Raw genomic sequence first — 16,803 nt, 5'->3', positions numbered from 1 at the left:
ACATTTACAACATTTACATTCTGAACACAAAACACAACATATTCATTTATTAATTAATGAATTTATTTTTAAAAATGACTTCAAATACATGATGGAAAACTTGAGGATTTTTATGCTGTGGCTACATTTCTTACACTTTGTGGTTTCTAGTCTGTTCTTTAAGCTACTTCCATATTGCTCATGTAGGGAATACTGTTTTCCTGATCAAGGCATTTCCAAATCCCCCACAAACTGAGTGACCAGTTTATCATGCACACTTGTATGCGAGTGTTCCTAATAAACACACTGCAGGTGCAGGTTCTTTGTAGCACTTTAATAATGGGACAAAAACAGTGAGCTGGTCTTGTGTAAACTTTGAAAAGGCAACAAAGACACAATCCCTCCTGCAGAACCGCAGAGGATCCCATCAGAAACAGGGCAAGGCCACAGTAACTGAGGCAGTTTGAGACAATGCTTTCAGCACTGATGCTTAACAATTTAAGAATGCTTATTTCCAGGCATTTCAAGTGATGTTCCTGATGCTTTGAGCGGAGAAGTACAAAACACATTCTGAAAAACTTTTTAACTGAGAACAACAAGATTATTCAAGTGAGCAAAGTGTCAATTTGGGGAAGTATCGGGGGAAAAAACGCTATAGATAAAAGCTATAAATATCTACTTTCTAGATTTAGACAACTGTTTCTTCCAACATTAACTTGAAAAATGGCAAAAATGACACTGGGACCAAATAAAGCTGGTGGAAAAAGCAGAATATTTTGGAATGTGGGTGTGGAAAAAAATGTAATCTTTAGAAAACTGTACCAATATCTTGTGCAACATGTCCGACATATTAAACTGCATTGTAAAATTAATATAATATTCCTATATATCAGTTTATCCTCTGAATAGTGTTCTTTTCTCCATCACTCACCGATTTGCCTTCTCACAAAAAAGGCGAGATGGAAGGAAAAGTCAAGCACCAAAGAAATCCTCATGCACGCTCACTGTGATATCTGTCCGCTCAGTATGTAAACTTGTGAAGATGTATGAATCAAGAAGAATGGAAATAACTTCAGCAGCTTCAGAATTAAAACCATGGTAGGTGGGGAAGAGTAAAGAGGCAGTGAAGCACTTGGAAAACCTCCAATTATTTAAGAAAAACAAGAGGCATCCCAAATGTTGCAGTCCTCTTCATCTCGCTTTGCTCCACCCATTTTCCCTGTCTTGAACGCACCGTCATGAAGAGCCACGCCCCTCTGATTTGAAATGAGGGAGTTCAGGAGCACCCCTGATGTGACGTGCCTATGAATTGGTCCCCTTCCTGTCCTCCTCCTCCAGATCTCCCTCTCTTATCATCCCTCTGAGACAGAAGTGCATGTGGAAGCTTGCAGATGGAGGACTAACGCTTTCCTTTGGCTTCTTCGGCTTCTTTTTCTGATATTTAAAGAAAAAAAAAGAAGAAGAAGAGAAAGATGTGAACCTTTTCGTTTCAAAATGCTGCAGTTTGCTGTTAAATTGCACCAAATTACTTGTGTTCAAAGAAGACCAACCTCTCTGAATCCTACAATCTACTACAATGAGAGCATGTTCCAACAACTCAGTAATGTGGCAACGTCTTAACAAAAACTCACTGCACTTTCTGATCTTGGTCTATGCCAGGACACTGTTGGAACACAGAAGGTGTCCTGTACATGTATGAACAAATCTTAGTGAAGCCTGCTGATGTACTTGATGCGTTTCAGATACTGTGATACTAGTAAGCGAAAGTATTAGAATAATAACTCCTAATTTCTACATCTAGTACACAAACTTGTAACTTTACAGAAGTGTGTAAGTGCGTGTAACTTTACACACCTTTCCTGAGTTCGTCTCTCTTCTTGGCGGCTTCCTCCCTCTGCTTCTTGATGATGGCCAGTCTGGCCAGGTCAGCCCTGGCCTGCTCAGTCTTCCCCTCAAGATGAAGCTTCATGTAGCGTTCTTTTGATTTCTGCTTCTCTATCTCCTCTCTGACAAAGAGAACAAGAGGGCACGTGCACAAGATAAAGTAAAAATAAAAAACTGATAACACCCAAGGTTAAAAACATTCCAGAAGCTACTATATAGTATATGTATATAGCCTGTATAGCAGTATATTGTGGAGTGTTTACTTTAAAACTGTTCATTTATAATTCTTTTTATTTTTGAAACTGTTTTGCACACTTTTGCTTTTTGCACTCTATTCTGTTCTCGTGAGCTGTCATGAAGTGAATTTCCCTGATGTGGGATCAATAAAGTTCATCTTAGAACAAAATCCAGTCACACAAATATCGACATGTCTTTCCTGAGTGACTGTAAAAGCCCTTTCTCACATGCAAGCCATACCTGAAATGTTCAGGAACATTTCCTGCATGAGGTTACGTGTGAATGGGAGCAGGGATCGATATTTTTAGAAAAATATGTCTGACGAAAGATGCTTTCATGTGGAGCGAGCAAACTAATCACAAGACTACGCTGACGATGTATTTGAGTGACTTTGACTCATTTATGGCTGCTTTAATCTAAATATCTCCTCACTTGTCATGTTCCATAATAAACGTCTTCAGCTGTGTACATTCATGTGGCCTTGCCCCGTTTTCTTCTTCTGTTGAGTTAAATGGCAGTTGACACTCATTATGTGTTGCATTACTGCAATCTTCTGAATTGTCCCTTCCCTTAACCCATCTTGTGTGAAAAGAACAGACATGTTCCTGAATGTAGCTCCATGAGTGAATACTGAAATCACTGAAAGTGTGCTTGAAAGGTTACCCAATTAATTTACTGGGAACAGTGTACAAGAGAGACACCCACCTCTCCCTTCGAGACAGCTCTTTGGGAGCATTGATGTCTACCTCAGTCACCTTCTTGCTCTTGTGAGACACACGGTTGGGATTCTCTATCTCTATAAGTCCCTCGACACCACTCCTCTTCTTGGACTGTGTGCAACAAGAAAGACCTTTGTAACATCAGTGAGACAACAAACCACAGGTACAGTTACATCCAACCATAATTTGCTCTTCAAAAGCACATTTGGAGACCCATTTAACTATTTGTTGTATATCTTAATGCCCCTGATGACTGGCCAAAAGTAAACAATGGTATGCAAGGATTCTGACAGCTGACACTGACCTCCACATCAGAGTCAGAATGTATCTTTGCATCTGTCACCAGAAACATTTGAGATACAAAAATCTTTGAAGTAATGTTAGTAATTGGGCTTAGGACATCACAATATTGTTCTAATCTGCTCTTGCTTTCGTACAAAGTCAGCTGCAGGCAAAGCAAGTACAAAAGGTAAAGTACAAAATAAAAACACACACAACAAAAACACACAAACAAAGTAATTCTTGAAATCACTTGAACTAAGGACTCATTAAAAAAACTAAGAATTAATCTGAACATAATACAGCAATATTCAACTTCTACAATTTAGTGCTACACAAAGTGCATTTCATGGCTAAGTCAACATTAAATCCCCCCACTCACCTCAACTTCATCTTCACTGCTGCTTTCTTCTTCAGACTCTGAAGAGCTCCCTCTCTCAGCACCAGCAGTTTCCTCCTGTTAACATAAGTATTCAGTCACGCCACGCCTGGTTTGAAGGTAACTCCATGTCTGCCATTTAAGTCTTTCGCTCACCAGCTCTCGCTGCGCCTTCATCTGTCGGTCAATCTCTTCGGGGTTGCTGAATTGCTTCCCTCTGCCCTTGTGGCCCTTTTTCCCTGCAATGCAATTGTCACAGGAAAATCAGACATATCCAGCTGCCTTTCGTCATTCTACATCCTTTCCAGCACAGTCAAACATTTACACCCATGCTACATCCATACAAGAAAGATAATACTGTACAATGGAATATGATTAAAGATATATCCCTATAAATACTGCCTAGACAGAAATTCTGTTGATACTGAAGTGTCTGGACTGAATCCTATGATAATTTCTTAAATCAGTATCTGAAGGTATTACGTTGTACAGATGTTGCTGTTATTAGGTACAGCCGCTGTTTGAGAACACATCTGGCCCTCACCATGGCGAGGTGACAACATCCTAATACTGCCGAGACTTGAATGTGACGTGAATGTGAGTGTATGTGGTAAGGTTAGGAAACGAGACACACATGAGGTTCACAGAGGGCCAGCTCCCTTCGTCGGCAAATGTCATGTCAAATGACAGTCAGGGACATAACAGAAAAAACAGCCGGACACATGGCTAGTGGATCCTTTAAGGGAACATTCATTCGAGTATCTGGTAACAATACCAATCGCCATCTCGCGGGAATTAAAACATACTAATAAATATGTCAGGCAAGCGGTATCCAGTGCACATGGTACTGGCGGTTAAGCGTAAATGGTCAAATATCTAAACACTCCAACAGTTTTAGATGTTGAAATTACCAACAATGTGGTAGCTGTGTTCGTGTGAATGTATTGATTAGTCACCAATGGTACATTTACTGCCTTTCTTAAGTCGCTCGTACCCGCAAATACACCATGCTAACCGGTTAGCATGCTAAAAACTAAGCATGTGAGGGTTCCAAAGGAACGCTAGCTGGAATTAGCTTGCTAAAAATTAGCATCAGACATGAATTTTAACAGTACTACTTACCGCCCCGAGGCATTATGTTAAGTTAAGTTTGTACAGATTAGGTCCTCTGCTGTATGGCTGGATAACCCGACAGGTACACAAGCAAAGCTGGGGCTTTAAAGTGCCAGAAAAAGGCTAGAAACTACTTCGTCTCTCCCGCTATCGGCAGTACGAACGCCGAAACGCCGCATTCAATCAGGGAAGCTTGCGCTTGCGCAGTTAGAACCATTCATCTATTGCTGCCCTGTGCATGTCCGACTGAGCACCTCACTGACATGTACATCCATCCACCAAATTAGCTCAAGAGAATATAATCAATTCATAAAAGGCCATACCTCTCATGGACAGGAATGGCGCATGAATGTGTGATTAATTTAATTATTCAATATTCTTAATGTCTTAATTCACAAACAGGAAATTGATAAATATCTTCCAGAGTTTCCATCTTTTCTTCAGTCTTTCTTAAATCCCTCAATTTATTAACAAATCTATCATTATGCATAGTTCTACTAAAATTCTCATTTCTGTGAGGTACATTCTTGAAAACACTGACATTCCAAATTACATTTCAAAAAGGATAGAAAAAGTCCATTTAGTTATTGTATAGGTAATGTTACTGGGGTGTGCGATATGAATTATTAGTGATTATTACAGAGGACAAAAGTAAAAATCCTTTCTGTGATAGTTGGTATAAAATTAATACTAAGAACACAAATTACATGATTATGATCTCATAACAATGCTATTTGGTTTTATGATAAAAACGTCGATTTATATTTGTGTAGTTTATCTTTCAAGTCTGTCTTTCTCTGTCCTCTGGTGAATATGTCAGTGGTTACAACTTATTTATCTGATAAATGATTAGCGTAATGAAAACTTTGCCTTCTTCCCACTCCTTTTGAACATAAATAAGTGTTAAGTCTTGTTGTTTCATTGTTTCATTGTTTTTCTTATTCTTTTTTTTTTTGTTTATCCATGTTAAAAAAAATTAAAAAATAAAGAAATAAATAAAAAATAAAATAAAAAAACTGTGAATAAAAAAGTGTTTCTCTGCGATGTTTTCACTTTTTAATCTGAATAGAAAAGAGAGTAAATACAAAGAATTTAACACAGAAAATGTGAGTTTATGCTTGCCATACGAATAAAAAAGATGTAGAAAATATGCTGTGTATTGAACAAAGATATTCACAGTTGTTTCAGATTTGTGGTGATCAAACAAATGCAGGACAGAATAAATGACAATGTCACTAAATCTGATTCAGCTGTACCTGCTTTTCAAATAAATCCTACAATATTCTGAAAAGCTTGTCGCTTTAGCAAAAAGAATAACAAAAATAAAAGGAACAAATTATCTATGGATGAAGAACATGTCCTATGATGAAGGGATCAGATCAGATGCGTCATTTCTTCCTTCGATGTTGAGTCTTTACATCTTCCACTTCCTTCTCCATCAGGTGGTACTCCACAGTAGTCTCTGTCAACTAGAAGAGAAACATTAATATCAGTTACTTAATAGCTTTGGAAAGACACTAAATGTTTAAAGATGTACAGAGAATAGCATCTTGTGTTATAGAGAATATAAGGGCATAATCAAAGTAGTGCAGTTCTTACCATGTCCATGAGAATTTCAATCTTTAGTTTCAGGAGGTTGTTCTCTTCCTCCAGCTGTACATTTCTTTTCTTAAGCCGCTGCAACTCCCTGCCAGATGCATTCCCACCAGATTCTGTGTTTAACAAAACGATAAGCACTTAAACTATGGAAGCAGCCTCTGCCATGGTCTTCAGGTGTTCAGCATTATCAAAGCCATTACCAGTTATCCACTGTCCATCTTCAAATTTCCAGATCTGACCTCCAATGTTCATGACAGGAGGTCCAAACTCAAGGCCCAGCTCTACTTCTCTTGTCGAACGATCCAACTAAAAGAGGCGAGGTGAATAAAAAAAGAACGGTAACACTTTTGCACAATTAACACCAACGCGGTGACAAAAAAACCGTCAGTGCATTTCATCAAAAATGTCTTTAGCACAATCATGTTGTCAACAGAAATTCATTTTAACTTACCGTGTGCAGACTGGACAGAGATGCAGATTTGCGAGGTGGAGTCTTCTTCGGACTGAACGTGTTTCCAAAGAATGGCATCTTAAGTGATTTTTTAAGGTCCTGTGTAAAAGATAGGACAACAACGGCAGCGTTAATGTTTTACAGATAAGAACACTGCGTAGCAACACTGTGTTTATCGTTGCTAACGGTACATGGTACAAGTGTTAAAGCTAAGGCTAGGTGGCTAACGCTCGCTGGGTGTGAGTACTACTCATACCTGACATTTAAGTGAAACTGTCGATTGCCTCACAGGTGAGTTAGTAGTTGGAGTGTCACTGAAAATAAATAGCTAAAATATTTACCTCCATACAGACTATTTATTTAAATTCTTAGCGTTGCGGTTGAAATCCTTTTCTCAGCAAAGAAAACCATGCTTGCTACTGCGCAAACGTGAAAATTCCATTTGTCTAAATAAGACAACACTGAAATATTTCACGGCTTTAATGTCAAGAAATTGTCGAAGATTTTCCAAAACCAACAAATTTTATACATTTCGGGTAAAACTCCGCCATTGAGTATACTACATACAATACTGTATGTACATTTTAATCGTAAAAGTCGAAAGAGGATAATATAAACACCCCGATTTAGGGGATATAATGGAACCATCCATGCAACGTAAACGAATCACCATGGTGAAGCGTCACCAATATAACTTCCAAGTTATAGTGGATATATTTATGCATATATTTTATTGTATACTCAGAGAAGTTCAAAGAAACGTTTGAGAAGCCCTGGTTGTTAAATAAAAAATAAATTAATTAATTAAAAATCCCCAAATGGCCAAATACCACTTCGAAGCCTGTTATGAGTCCGGATATGAATAGTCGTGTCCCCGCCCATCTTTTACGCAGCCCCAGTGGCCTAATGGATAAGGCACTGGCCTCCTAAGCCAGGGATTGTGGGTTCGAGTCCCATCTGGGGTGGTTAATTTTGAATTAGGGAGACAGAAGTTTAGTAAAGGACAGAAGGAAGATGGTTCGATCAATAAAATGTAATAGCAACCGAAAAAATACAATTTCATCGGCACGCGAAAACTAGTCCCTCACAATCGGTTAACAGTGGTGGCATTAGTAAAAACATTTAGTCACTGAAATACATGAGAGGACGAGATTCGCAGGACACTATCAGCTAACATGCAGAAGCAGAGCATCAGACTGTGGGTGCTGCTGAGCGTAGTGACTGCATCAGTGCAAACTTACCGTGAGTAACGCTTCTGTGGTGTGTGTTCTGCATACGACTGAAACTAATTTTGAATCCACTATAATAAAGTTAAACGTTTTGTTGTTTATGTAGAAATAGCACATGGACACATATAGTTCGTGGTGGCACCTAGCTAGGTTTCTGGGAAGAATTACTCTGTCATATTTACTTGTTTATCTACATATATTACTATTTATTATTTTTTACTTTTGAAATATTACACATCATGCTTATCTTATCTTATCTAATCTTAATTAGCCTTTAAATAGCCTACTACATTGATATACAGTATATTTAGGCAGTTATATAATTTTATATAATATATATAAATAGTTTTGTGTCCTTTGTGTCTAAGAACGCCTTGTATGTGCAACTTATACATGCAAGAAATCAGATTTTACATTCTATCTGTATTTCCAAGTAACTACACTCACACTACACTAGTCTATAAAGAAGAATATCTGTCTGACAGATACCAGTCAAGCAACAAAAAAGAAAATGTAAAGAAGCTGTATTTTCCTTCTAGTTCATTCTACTGGTGTCATAACATTATCTTACATAATGCGTGTTATCCAACCTCAACCCTGTAACCCTGTCCATCCTCCTACAATGGAAGACCTCCAAGAGGCCACTGTGTACTGGGATGCTGCCCAGAAAAGTGTGATCCTGAAGGAAGGGGTGATGGAGACAGAGGGGGGAGCCTATGGCTACTTCAATGACACTCTTCTTATGTCTGGATGGGGCATCTTGGAGATCTGCGCTGGCTATGGAGGACTCACACAAAAAGACGAGACCACCTTCTTCCTGGCTGGATACCTTGAAGGTTATCTCACTGCAGGGTGAGTGTCACAGGTCTTGTGACTTGTGATCTGGTCCTCGTCAATATTAACTCCACGGTTATGGCCTTGATCCTAACCTTCTATATCATAATTTACTGCGTTGGTCTCTTCTGTATGCACAACATCTATGGCATGTCTGTCCATCCTGGTACAGAGATCCCTCCTCTGCTGTTCTTTCTGGAGTTTATTTCTATTTAAATGAGTTATTTGAGGAGTTTTTCCTTATCTGAATAAAGGGTCAAGAGATAGAGGGTATCGTATTGGACTACAGACAAAACTGACTTGACCTTATGCCTGTGTGTGTCGCAGAAGTTGAAAATGTGTGAATAAATATATTCTATATTCATTTTATATCAGTCAGTTCGAGGACAATAGCAAAAAATATAAAAATTATATCAATGTACATTAATTTTACAATGCAGGCAAAACCAAAAACCGATTCTGTACTGTGTTACTTTAGAAAATTTAGAAATAATTTCTTCCACATCCAGTCATTTGAGAAATGCCACAGTAACACTAACTGTTGGAATACTTTTAATCAAAAAACTGAGAAGGCTTTTAAAAATTTGACAGCTATTGCACATCTCCATAAAATATAACACAGAAGCTGTTTTATTGTGCTATGAAGCTGATATAGATTTTCTGAACATTGTTTTCCATAACTGAGACTGTTTGATTAATTGGATTACAAGCCTGATGACAACTTTGACATTGTATCTAGTGGCTGTGTTGCTATTGACAGTGTTTAGCATCACAGAAATGGTTTAATTGCTGTTATTCTTTCTTCACAGATGGATCTTCAGTCATTATTCCAACATGTATCCTCAACTCATAAAGGATGAGAAGGTTCTGAATCCTCTCAAAAGGTTCTTAAGGTACGGAGCTTCTATCAGTTCGCGTTCATCATTAACCAGACTAACTTTACCTCTTGTCAGCTTCAGAGAAACAGTCTGTAAAACTGACAGGAGAGAATGTGTTGTCAGAAACAGCCCGAAAGGCCTCTCAGCTCTCTAAATGATCCACAGCAAACAGCACCAGTGGGCCAAAGAGCAGGTGAAACTGAGGAGGCACAGCGACCCCTCGTGGGATCATCTGGGACTGATCCTGGCCCAGCTGGATGGACTCCACTCTGGAGCTGCACGGTGGGCCAAAAGCAAACACAGAGAGGTGTGTGTGTGAATGTGTGTGTGTGTTAAAGAGTTGTCAACAGTATCATTTCACTCATCTCTGCCACTTGCGCTCTCTTTTCCTGCCCAGCCTCTATCAGCGTTCGCTGTCCAGTTCCTCAATGGTGTCGGTGACCTCTTGGACCTCGTCCCAGCTCTGACACCTCGCTCCAACTCTTCCACAGGATCAGGCGCATTCAGGATGCCAGGAATGGGCCACTGCACAGCTCTGATCAAGGTTAGGCCAAGCTCATTTGGCTCATAGTGTGAGTGAGCATTTGGGAAGCCTCAATGGAGGCCTAATTAGTTTTATTGTTGGTCTTTGCACATGGGGTTTCCTTCTTCAAAACATGTCAAGGAGCATAAAGGGCCATTGAGAGGGCAACATTTTCTCTTCCATCTACATCGAGCAAAGACAAATGGAAATGAGGACACTGAATGATGCAGTGTAATCAGTAATCCTACATTATTAGGTTTTCTTTGATGATGCGCTGCCCACATGCACACATCCTTTTTCCACAAACCAGCCTCTCCCTTCTCTGTGTCTCAGGTGCTGCCAGGTTTTGAGAACCTGCTGGTCGGCCACTCCAGCTGGTACACATATGCTGCCACCATGCGTATCTATAAACACTGGGACTTCAGGTTGTCTGATACACACACCGCCAGTGGAAAAGTGTCATTCAGCAGCTACCCTGGTACACACACACACACACACACATATGAGCTGCACCCGACTGTCTGAGGACTGACATGGCGTAAAAAAAGAGATGCCCACTTTGTAGATGCGACTGTTTTCTGAGTACATGACCTGAATTTGGAAAAGCGGAGTCTGTCAACCTACAGTGCAGCAAAGCGTAGCTTTCTTGCAAAAGCCCTGAGCTGAGGTGAACAGCTTGCCCTTAATCCGCACAGTTTCATTTTTATCTTGGAAAATATAAACACTGACATCAAGGACTTAACACAAATCCTCAATGAACATTCTCTACTGAAAGTAATTCTTCTACTTAGCACACATCTTAGTCAGTGATGAGGAAATGTTCACTGCAGTGTGTATACACCCAAAACAGAACTGCATGAAATGAACTCCCTCTCTGTCAAGTCAGGGGAGGCTGAGTAATTTTGTGAGCAAAGATTTGCCAAGTGGCCCAGACCATAAAAAATCCTCTTATGGGCTCCATTGCTATCAGAACACAAGTGGTTTTAAAGCACTATTTTTAGAGGCCGGCAGGGCAAGGATATCACTTCACTATATTAAAACGAAGAGATGAATTACACTCCTGCCACTGGAGGTTGTGTGTGACCCCTGCAGCTTTCTCTCTGGCAATGTGAAACATTTGACACACACAACAGATCAGTGCTAAGAGAACGAGAAAACATGCAATATAAACACTAAACATAGAAGAAACAGTGGGGATCATGGACATATTTTACTGTCTATTATTTGTATTATTGACAGCAGCACTGTAGGTAATATAATGTTGAAAGGATGAAAAAGATGTAGAAGTACTCCTCTTCTTGTATGTACTAATAGTAATACTAGCAGGTATAATAGTATTACGATGGTAATCAGACAACATGGATCTGTCTGACGGCAAAAACCACCAACCAGCAAGCCTAAAACTCACTGAATCACACATTGTGTCTCCTTTGTTTAAGCTGCTGGTAGGTGTACTGACTGTCAAGCAGAGCCATGCTAGCTGTTTACCCATGTTTCCCTTGTTTATGCTAAGCTAAGCTAACCAGCTGCTTACTGTGGTTGTATTTACTACACAGATATGAGAGTGGCATCAGTTTTCTTATCTCATTTTCAGTAGAATTTCAGTGTAGATTCTTTTCACTACTAATTAAATAGCCATACACCCTGCATGCACTAAATTGTGGATTAGGATAAGAAATCATCTCAACACAGTCCTTAAAACATCCATCTTCTCTCACTCTCTCCGCCCTTTCCTCTATATGACCACCACTCCTCCTGCTCTTCCTCCTCCAGGCTTCCTAACATCTCTGGATGACTTCTACCTTCTTGGGAGCGGCCTGCTGATGACTCAGACCTCCATCAGTGTCTTCAATGTCTCTCTGTTCTCCCAGCTAAGCCCTCACAGCCTGCTGGCCTGGCAGAGGGTCCGGCTGGCCAACAGCCTGGCACACAGCGGAGAGGAGTGGGCGCACATCTTCTCCAAGTACAACTCAGGTGAAATCCTGTCGTGAGTCAAGACAAGGAGGTTAAGGGAGGTTTTTTTGGTTTTTAATCAAAAACAAAAGACAGATGCATGTTACCTGGTAGTGTAATTCAAACCAAAGATCTCAATCCTTTGCTACCATTTCTGTTGTTTTGTTTTGAAGACAAGTAATTTATTTCTAGTATCCAAACTTTCTCTCATTTTACATCATCTGGTTGTGTTTCAGGTACAGGTTAAGAGAATTATGTTAGACACGGCAAAATGAAAGTGTCCTCGGTATTGCAAATGTCAAACTGAGATCATAGTAACATTCAGTCCAGGTGAGATTAAATGAAGGTGCATACAGGATCATTATTACATGTTTTTCTTTAAATATATCTAAGAATGACCAGAAATTCACAAATTCACATTGTCACTTCATTGTATTCTGGTGTAATATGATCTTGACAGTGATTAAATTTATAGTTTATGTTTTGAAAAAAGTCAGCTGGAAAGGGAAGTTTTGTATCAAAACCACCAAGAGAAACTGCCAGTTACTGCCAATCAGTTATACCATGTTCACCGTGTTAGTAGCCTATACTATACTGTATAACAGGCTTTCTGATTAGCACTTTACATACTTAAGTGCAGTCCAGGCTGATGGAAAAGTTCTTGGTTTTGCAGGTATTTAGTCATAAAACACAATACTGGAAAAATTTTAATTGTGACTTGATGGTCGTGCCAGAGGAAACGTCTGGGGATCACAAAACTGTGAATGTACGCACAGAATTTTGTCCCAATTTGTATTTTTCCTCATTAAATTGCTTAAAGACAAACACATGTATCTATTAGCATTATGATCATATATTATCTGTAATCCGGAATATATTCCATTTAAATTTATTTTAAACTCCTCGTTCCTCTTAAGTCAATAGAGCTTTTCTTTTTATTGTCACTGCATTAAGTTAAGTGTTTGGTTAAAGTGCATCCATATTCAACCATTTAGAGTCAGGATGTCAGACTACATCTTTGATGAAACCTTTAGGAGTAGATGTGACTTGCCATAAACACTTTTGTACTTTCACCTGACTAAGAAATAAGAGCAGACAAGAGGAAAATGAGACCTGATCTGGAACTAAAACTCTGACTACCTAAAAATTCACAGGACAACTTTCCTTAGCAATTAATTAACTCTCAGACAGACCATCCTTCTCATTACACAACACTTGTGTGTGTTAATTGGGCGTCTACTTTGATCTTTTACGTCATGTTGCTACGGGAGGGCAGGGGAGAACAGGACAGAGTGTTCTTGAGACTGACAGTCCTCTCATTCACCGGCAGCTTCTGCTTTTAAGCTCCCCATCCTGCCAAACTGATGTGGTGGTCTGCAGGCAGTTAACACGAGCGCCTTTACCTCTGTCTGTGTTTTCATTTTATTTAAACAGGCTTAGGATAAAGACTTAATGTCCCTGCAGGTCAGTTGTCTCCTGACCCAGATGTTCACCTTGTTTCTCCCATGAGCACAAGCATGTCATTTTTTCCTGTGAAACAATGCAGCTAGAGTTATGATGAATTAATTATGTGACTTCTTGATATAGGTTTAAAAAAAAACAAAAAACAAAACAAACAAAAAAAAAAAACGATAAAACCACTGTACTACGGTGGCCCTAAAGTGTGTTGGCAACGTCTGTGAATCCATCACTGTGCTCCAGACTAAAATGTCTTAACAGCTAATTGACAGATTGCAGTGACATTTTATACAGACATTCATGCCCAAATACCTGCAGAATTAATTGTACTAAGCTAGGTAGAAGGTAAATATGATCAACATTACTCACAGAGCTGCTAGAGTGGCTATAGACTCTTAATCTTTGTTATTTGTTGTTATTTGTTTTGTTATTTAAGGTACGTATAACAGCCAGTATATGGTGGTGGACCTGAACAGGGTTTCTCTGGGTCACAGTATCAGGAATGGAGCTCTGACTGTGGTGGAGCAGATTCCTGGGAAGGTAGTGCACTCTGATCAGACTCCAACTCTACGCAGGGGTAAGAAATAAAAATATTTGTTTGTCTGTTCCTATTGGGTTTTCAGTTTTATCCCAGATGGCCGTTTTAGTGGGACGTCCTTCACCTTTAGTGTACTACATTTGGCAGGTTATTGGCCATCCTACAACATACCATTTCATGTTGAAATCTACAACCAGAGTGGGTATGGAGTAATGTGGAAGAGATACGGAGAAGACTTCTCTTACGATCTCTGCCCCAGAGCCAAAATCCTCCGCAGGGACCAGGCCAAGGTGTCTGACCTCAACTCCCTCAAGCACATCATGCGATACAACAGTAGGTGTAACTATAACTTTTGCGTTCCTTTTATTTTACATCCTTTCCTGAACTCAAAGGACTTTAGAGACGTGACAGAAAACACAAATAAATAAGGATGTTGTTGCTATTTTCTGGTTCTGTTTCAGACTACAAGAGAGACCCCTACACCAAGGGCCATCCCTGTAAAACCATCTGTTGCCGTAACGACCTGAGACCAAGGAGGCCGCGTCCAGGAGGTTGCTATGACTCTAAGGTCAGCTTGAGCTTCAGATCAATGTTTTTGGACACCAAAAGTGAGAAAACTATTTAAAGAACACATTTTGTATAAACTTGAATGAATACACTTCACATTTTACTTATCTGTATCAGATATTGATTTTAGTCATGTACTCGCTCAAAACCTACTCACTTTCTTCCCTGTGGTTGCTCACTCCTTTCTTTTTGCCATCCTTATCTATTTCTTTATCATTGTACAGGTGACAGATTACCAGATGGCTGTCCAGCTGGTTTCAGAGGCAATAAATGGTCCCACGACGCAGGGGGGCCTGCGTCCATTCTCATGGCAATACTTCAACCTCTCGACTCATCAGGGCCTCCCACACACCTACAACTTTCCTTTCGTCACCATGAGGCCCACACTGCGTCAGCCGTGACCTAAGACAGGGACAGAAGATACCGTCCATCCAGGGAGAAAATCAGAAAAAAGATGAAAATTAGCCATTTAAGAGTTTGTACATGAGTCTGACTGATTTCACTGTCCATTTGAATTTAGTGCTACAGTCATTTTTTAAATGCCAGTCTGAGGGAGGAGGACCCTGGCTTGATTGTTTATCGTCAAACAATTTGTGAATCCATTGGTACATCATCACAAAATGTATTCTGAAATCAATTAGCTTGATTCTACTTAACACCAGCAATGGATGCAGTGAGATATTCCTGTTGGTGTCATTACTGCTCTTACTTTTCATTATCTGTTTAAAAGTGGCAGCATTGTGACAGTTTTCCCCGAAATTAACGTAAGTATTATGAACCTATTTGCAGTGTTAAACCGACCGAGTAAAATCTGAATGGTATCCACCAGGGAAACATGTATATCTACCAATTTATTTGTTTGTTGCTCTTGTTCTATGCAATGTTTACTCAGGTTTATAGTGTGGAACGAAAATATCTGACTTACCTTAAGTGAATATTAACAATAAAAAAATCTTCGTATATTGTAAAATATGGTGCGTTTTTTCCTTTATTTAGTATTCCTAATGGTATTACAAGACCCTGTTTTCTTGGTCTTTGTCAAGTTTTCCGAAAGAACCAGACCAAACCCAAAAATGAGACAACTTCTTTTTTCAAAATAAAATGTTTGAATTCACTCTTCCAAAAAAGATCAATTCAATGGATAATAATTGCATATATGCTACACATAACATCCATCCATTCATTTTCTATACCGCTTATCCGTCAGGGTCGCGGGGGAGCTGGAGCCTATCCCAGCTGACTACAGGCGTGAGGCGGGGTTCACCCTGGACTGGTCGCCAGTCAATCGCAGGGCCAACACACAAAGACAAACAACCACACACTCTCACTCTCACACCTAGGGGCAATGTGGAGTAGCCAATTAACCTAATGTGCAGGTTTTTGGGATTGTGGGAGGAAGCCGGAGCCAGATGAAAACCCAGACTGGGATTTGAACCTGGAACCCTCTTGCTATGAGGCGACAGTGCTAACCACTGCACCACTGTGCCGCCCGCTACACATAACAACTGTGCTTAAATATTTGATAATAGATTTCTGTCATTAGTGGGCTGGGGGGTTGTCTCTATTGGAGATCAGACTTGTAAATTGCCTTGTAGAAAGGCCCTATATGACAATGTGATTCCCTTCTAGTGGACAAAAGATGATATGGGGCATTAATGGGCCCCTTTAAAGTGTAGAAAATGTGATGGGGAGGCCTCTAGGGTGCCAATCCAGTGGAGAAATCTGATGCAGTGCCATAAATGGTTGGCATGCTAGGGCTCCATGTACCTTTAAATGGTAAAGGGGAAATTCCAGCTTTCTGCGTGCTGATACAACATACAGGCTGTGCCTTTTACATTTATCGCTCCTGCCCCTCAGACCACCCAAGAGTCCAACAGTGATTTTTATTACTTCATGAATGCTCACAGTTCATAAAGGTTGGCTTGACTGACATCCATCCATCCATCCACTTTACCTCTTATCCGTCAGGGTCGCGGGCAGGGGGGGGTGGAGCACCTATCCCAGCGAGAGCCGGTGTTCACCCTAGGCTGGTGGCCAGTCAGTCACAGGCCTGACACATAAAGACAGATAACCACACGTGCACACACACCCACACCTAGGGGCAATGTAGAGTAGCCAGTCAACCTAATGTGCATGTTTTTGGGACTGTGGAAGGAAGCCGGAGTTTCCCGGAGAAAACCCAT

General features: G+C 40.0%; 3 protein-coding genes and 1 non-coding gene across 5 annotated transcripts; 2 read left to right on the top strand and 2 right to left on the bottom strand.

Moving 5' to 3' along the window:
- Positions 1–45: 45 nt before the first annotated feature.
- Positions 46–4,738, bottom strand: pdap1a (pdgfa associated protein 1a). The gene is made up of 6 exons (XM_046377448.1): positions 4,600–4,738; positions 3,634–3,716; positions 3,481–3,555; positions 2,806–2,930; positions 1,834–1,985; positions 46–1,413 (listed from the first exon to the last, which is right to left on the bottom strand). Exons 1-6 carry the CDS (start codon positions 4,610–4,612, stop codon positions 1,379–1,381), a joined length of 483 nt encoding a protein of 160 aa, XP_046233404.1. The 5' UTR covers positions 4,613–4,738; the 3' UTR covers positions 46–1,378.
- On the bottom strand, positions 4,599–7,123 carry cby1 (chibby homolog 1 (Drosophila)). 2 transcript variants are annotated; one of them, XM_046377449.1, is made up of 5 exons: positions 6,982–7,123; positions 6,641–6,739; positions 6,390–6,495; positions 6,190–6,302; positions 4,599–6,059 (listed from the first exon to the last, which is right to left on the bottom strand). In XM_046377449.1, the coding sequence occupies exons 1-5, from the start codon at positions 6,985–6,987 to the stop codon at positions 5,979–5,981; spliced, it is 405 nt and encodes a 134-aa protein (XP_046233405.1). In that variant the 5' UTR covers positions 6,988–7,123; the 3' UTR covers positions 4,599–5,978. The 2 variants fall into 2 exon arrangements, with proteins under 2 accessions (XP_046233405.1, XP_046233406.1); XM_046377450.1 differs by having other exon boundaries at positions 6,897–7,055.
- A 141-nt stretch (positions 7,124–7,264) lies between these two features.
- plbd1b (phospholipase B domain containing 1b) lies at positions 7,265–15,740 on the top strand. The gene is made up of 11 exons (XM_046377447.1): positions 7,265–7,882; positions 8,499–8,721; positions 9,513–9,596; positions 9,747–9,888; positions 9,979–10,125; positions 10,438–10,582; positions 11,878–12,078; positions 13,952–14,092; positions 14,201–14,386; positions 14,515–14,621; positions 14,845–15,740. Exons 1-11 carry the CDS (start codon positions 7,816–7,818, stop codon positions 15,019–15,021), a joined length of 1,620 nt encoding a protein of 539 aa, XP_046233403.1. The 5' UTR covers positions 7,265–7,815; the 3' UTR covers positions 15,022–15,740.
- trnar-ccu lies at positions 7,533–7,605 on the top strand. Its single transcript has one exon. It is a non-coding gene; the product is annotated as a tRNA-Arg (tRNA).
- Positions 15,741–16,803: the final 1,063 nt, after the last annotated feature.

This window comes from Scatophagus argus, chromosome 21, assembly GCF_020382885.2.
Source record: "Scatophagus argus isolate fScaArg1 chromosome 21, fScaArg1.pri, whole genome shotgun sequence".
In the NCBI taxonomy this organism is placed as follows: Eukaryota; Metazoa; Chordata; class Actinopteri; family Scatophagidae; genus Scatophagus; species Scatophagus argus.
This window is presented reverse-complemented; position numbering and strand designations above follow the sequence as displayed.

What these genes read in the sequence shown, in the direction of transcription:
- plbd1b (XM_046377447.1), top strand. Translation starts at nt 7,816, where the DNA reads ATGCAGAAGCAGAGCATCAGACTGTGGGTGCTGCTGAGCGTAGTGACT. An exon ending in GAAGGTTATCTCACTGCAGG is followed by an intron (nt 8,722 to 9,512) that starts GTGAGTGTCACA and finishes CTTTCTTCACAG; the next exon opens with ATGGATCTTCAGTCATTATT. An exon ending in GAGGTTGCTATGACTCTAAG is followed by an intron (nt 14,622 to 14,844) that starts GTCAGCTTGAGC and finishes ATCATTGTACAG; the next exon opens with GTGACAGATTACCAGATGGC.
- cby1 (XM_046377449.1), bottom strand. An exon ending in CTCTGTCCAGTCTGCACACG is followed by an intron (nt 6,496 to 6,640) that starts GTAAGTTAAAAT and finishes CGCCTCTTTTAG; the next exon opens with TTGGATCGTTCGACAAGAGA. An exon ending in TTGAAATTCTCATGGACATG is followed by an intron (nt 6,060 to 6,189) that starts GTAAGAACTGCA and finishes TTTCTCTTCTAG; the next exon opens with TTGACAGAGACTACTGTGGA.
- pdap1a (XM_046377448.1), bottom strand. An exon ending in TGAAGGCGCAGCGAGAGCTG is followed by an intron (nt 3,556 to 3,633) that starts GTGAGCGAAAGA and finishes TTATGTTAACAG; the next exon opens with GAGGAAACTGCTGGTGCTGA. An exon ending in GCAGTGAAGATGAAGTTGAG is followed by an intron (nt 2,931 to 3,480) that starts GTGAGTGGGGGG and finishes TGTTGCACACAG; the next exon opens with TCCAAGAAGAGGAGTGGTGT.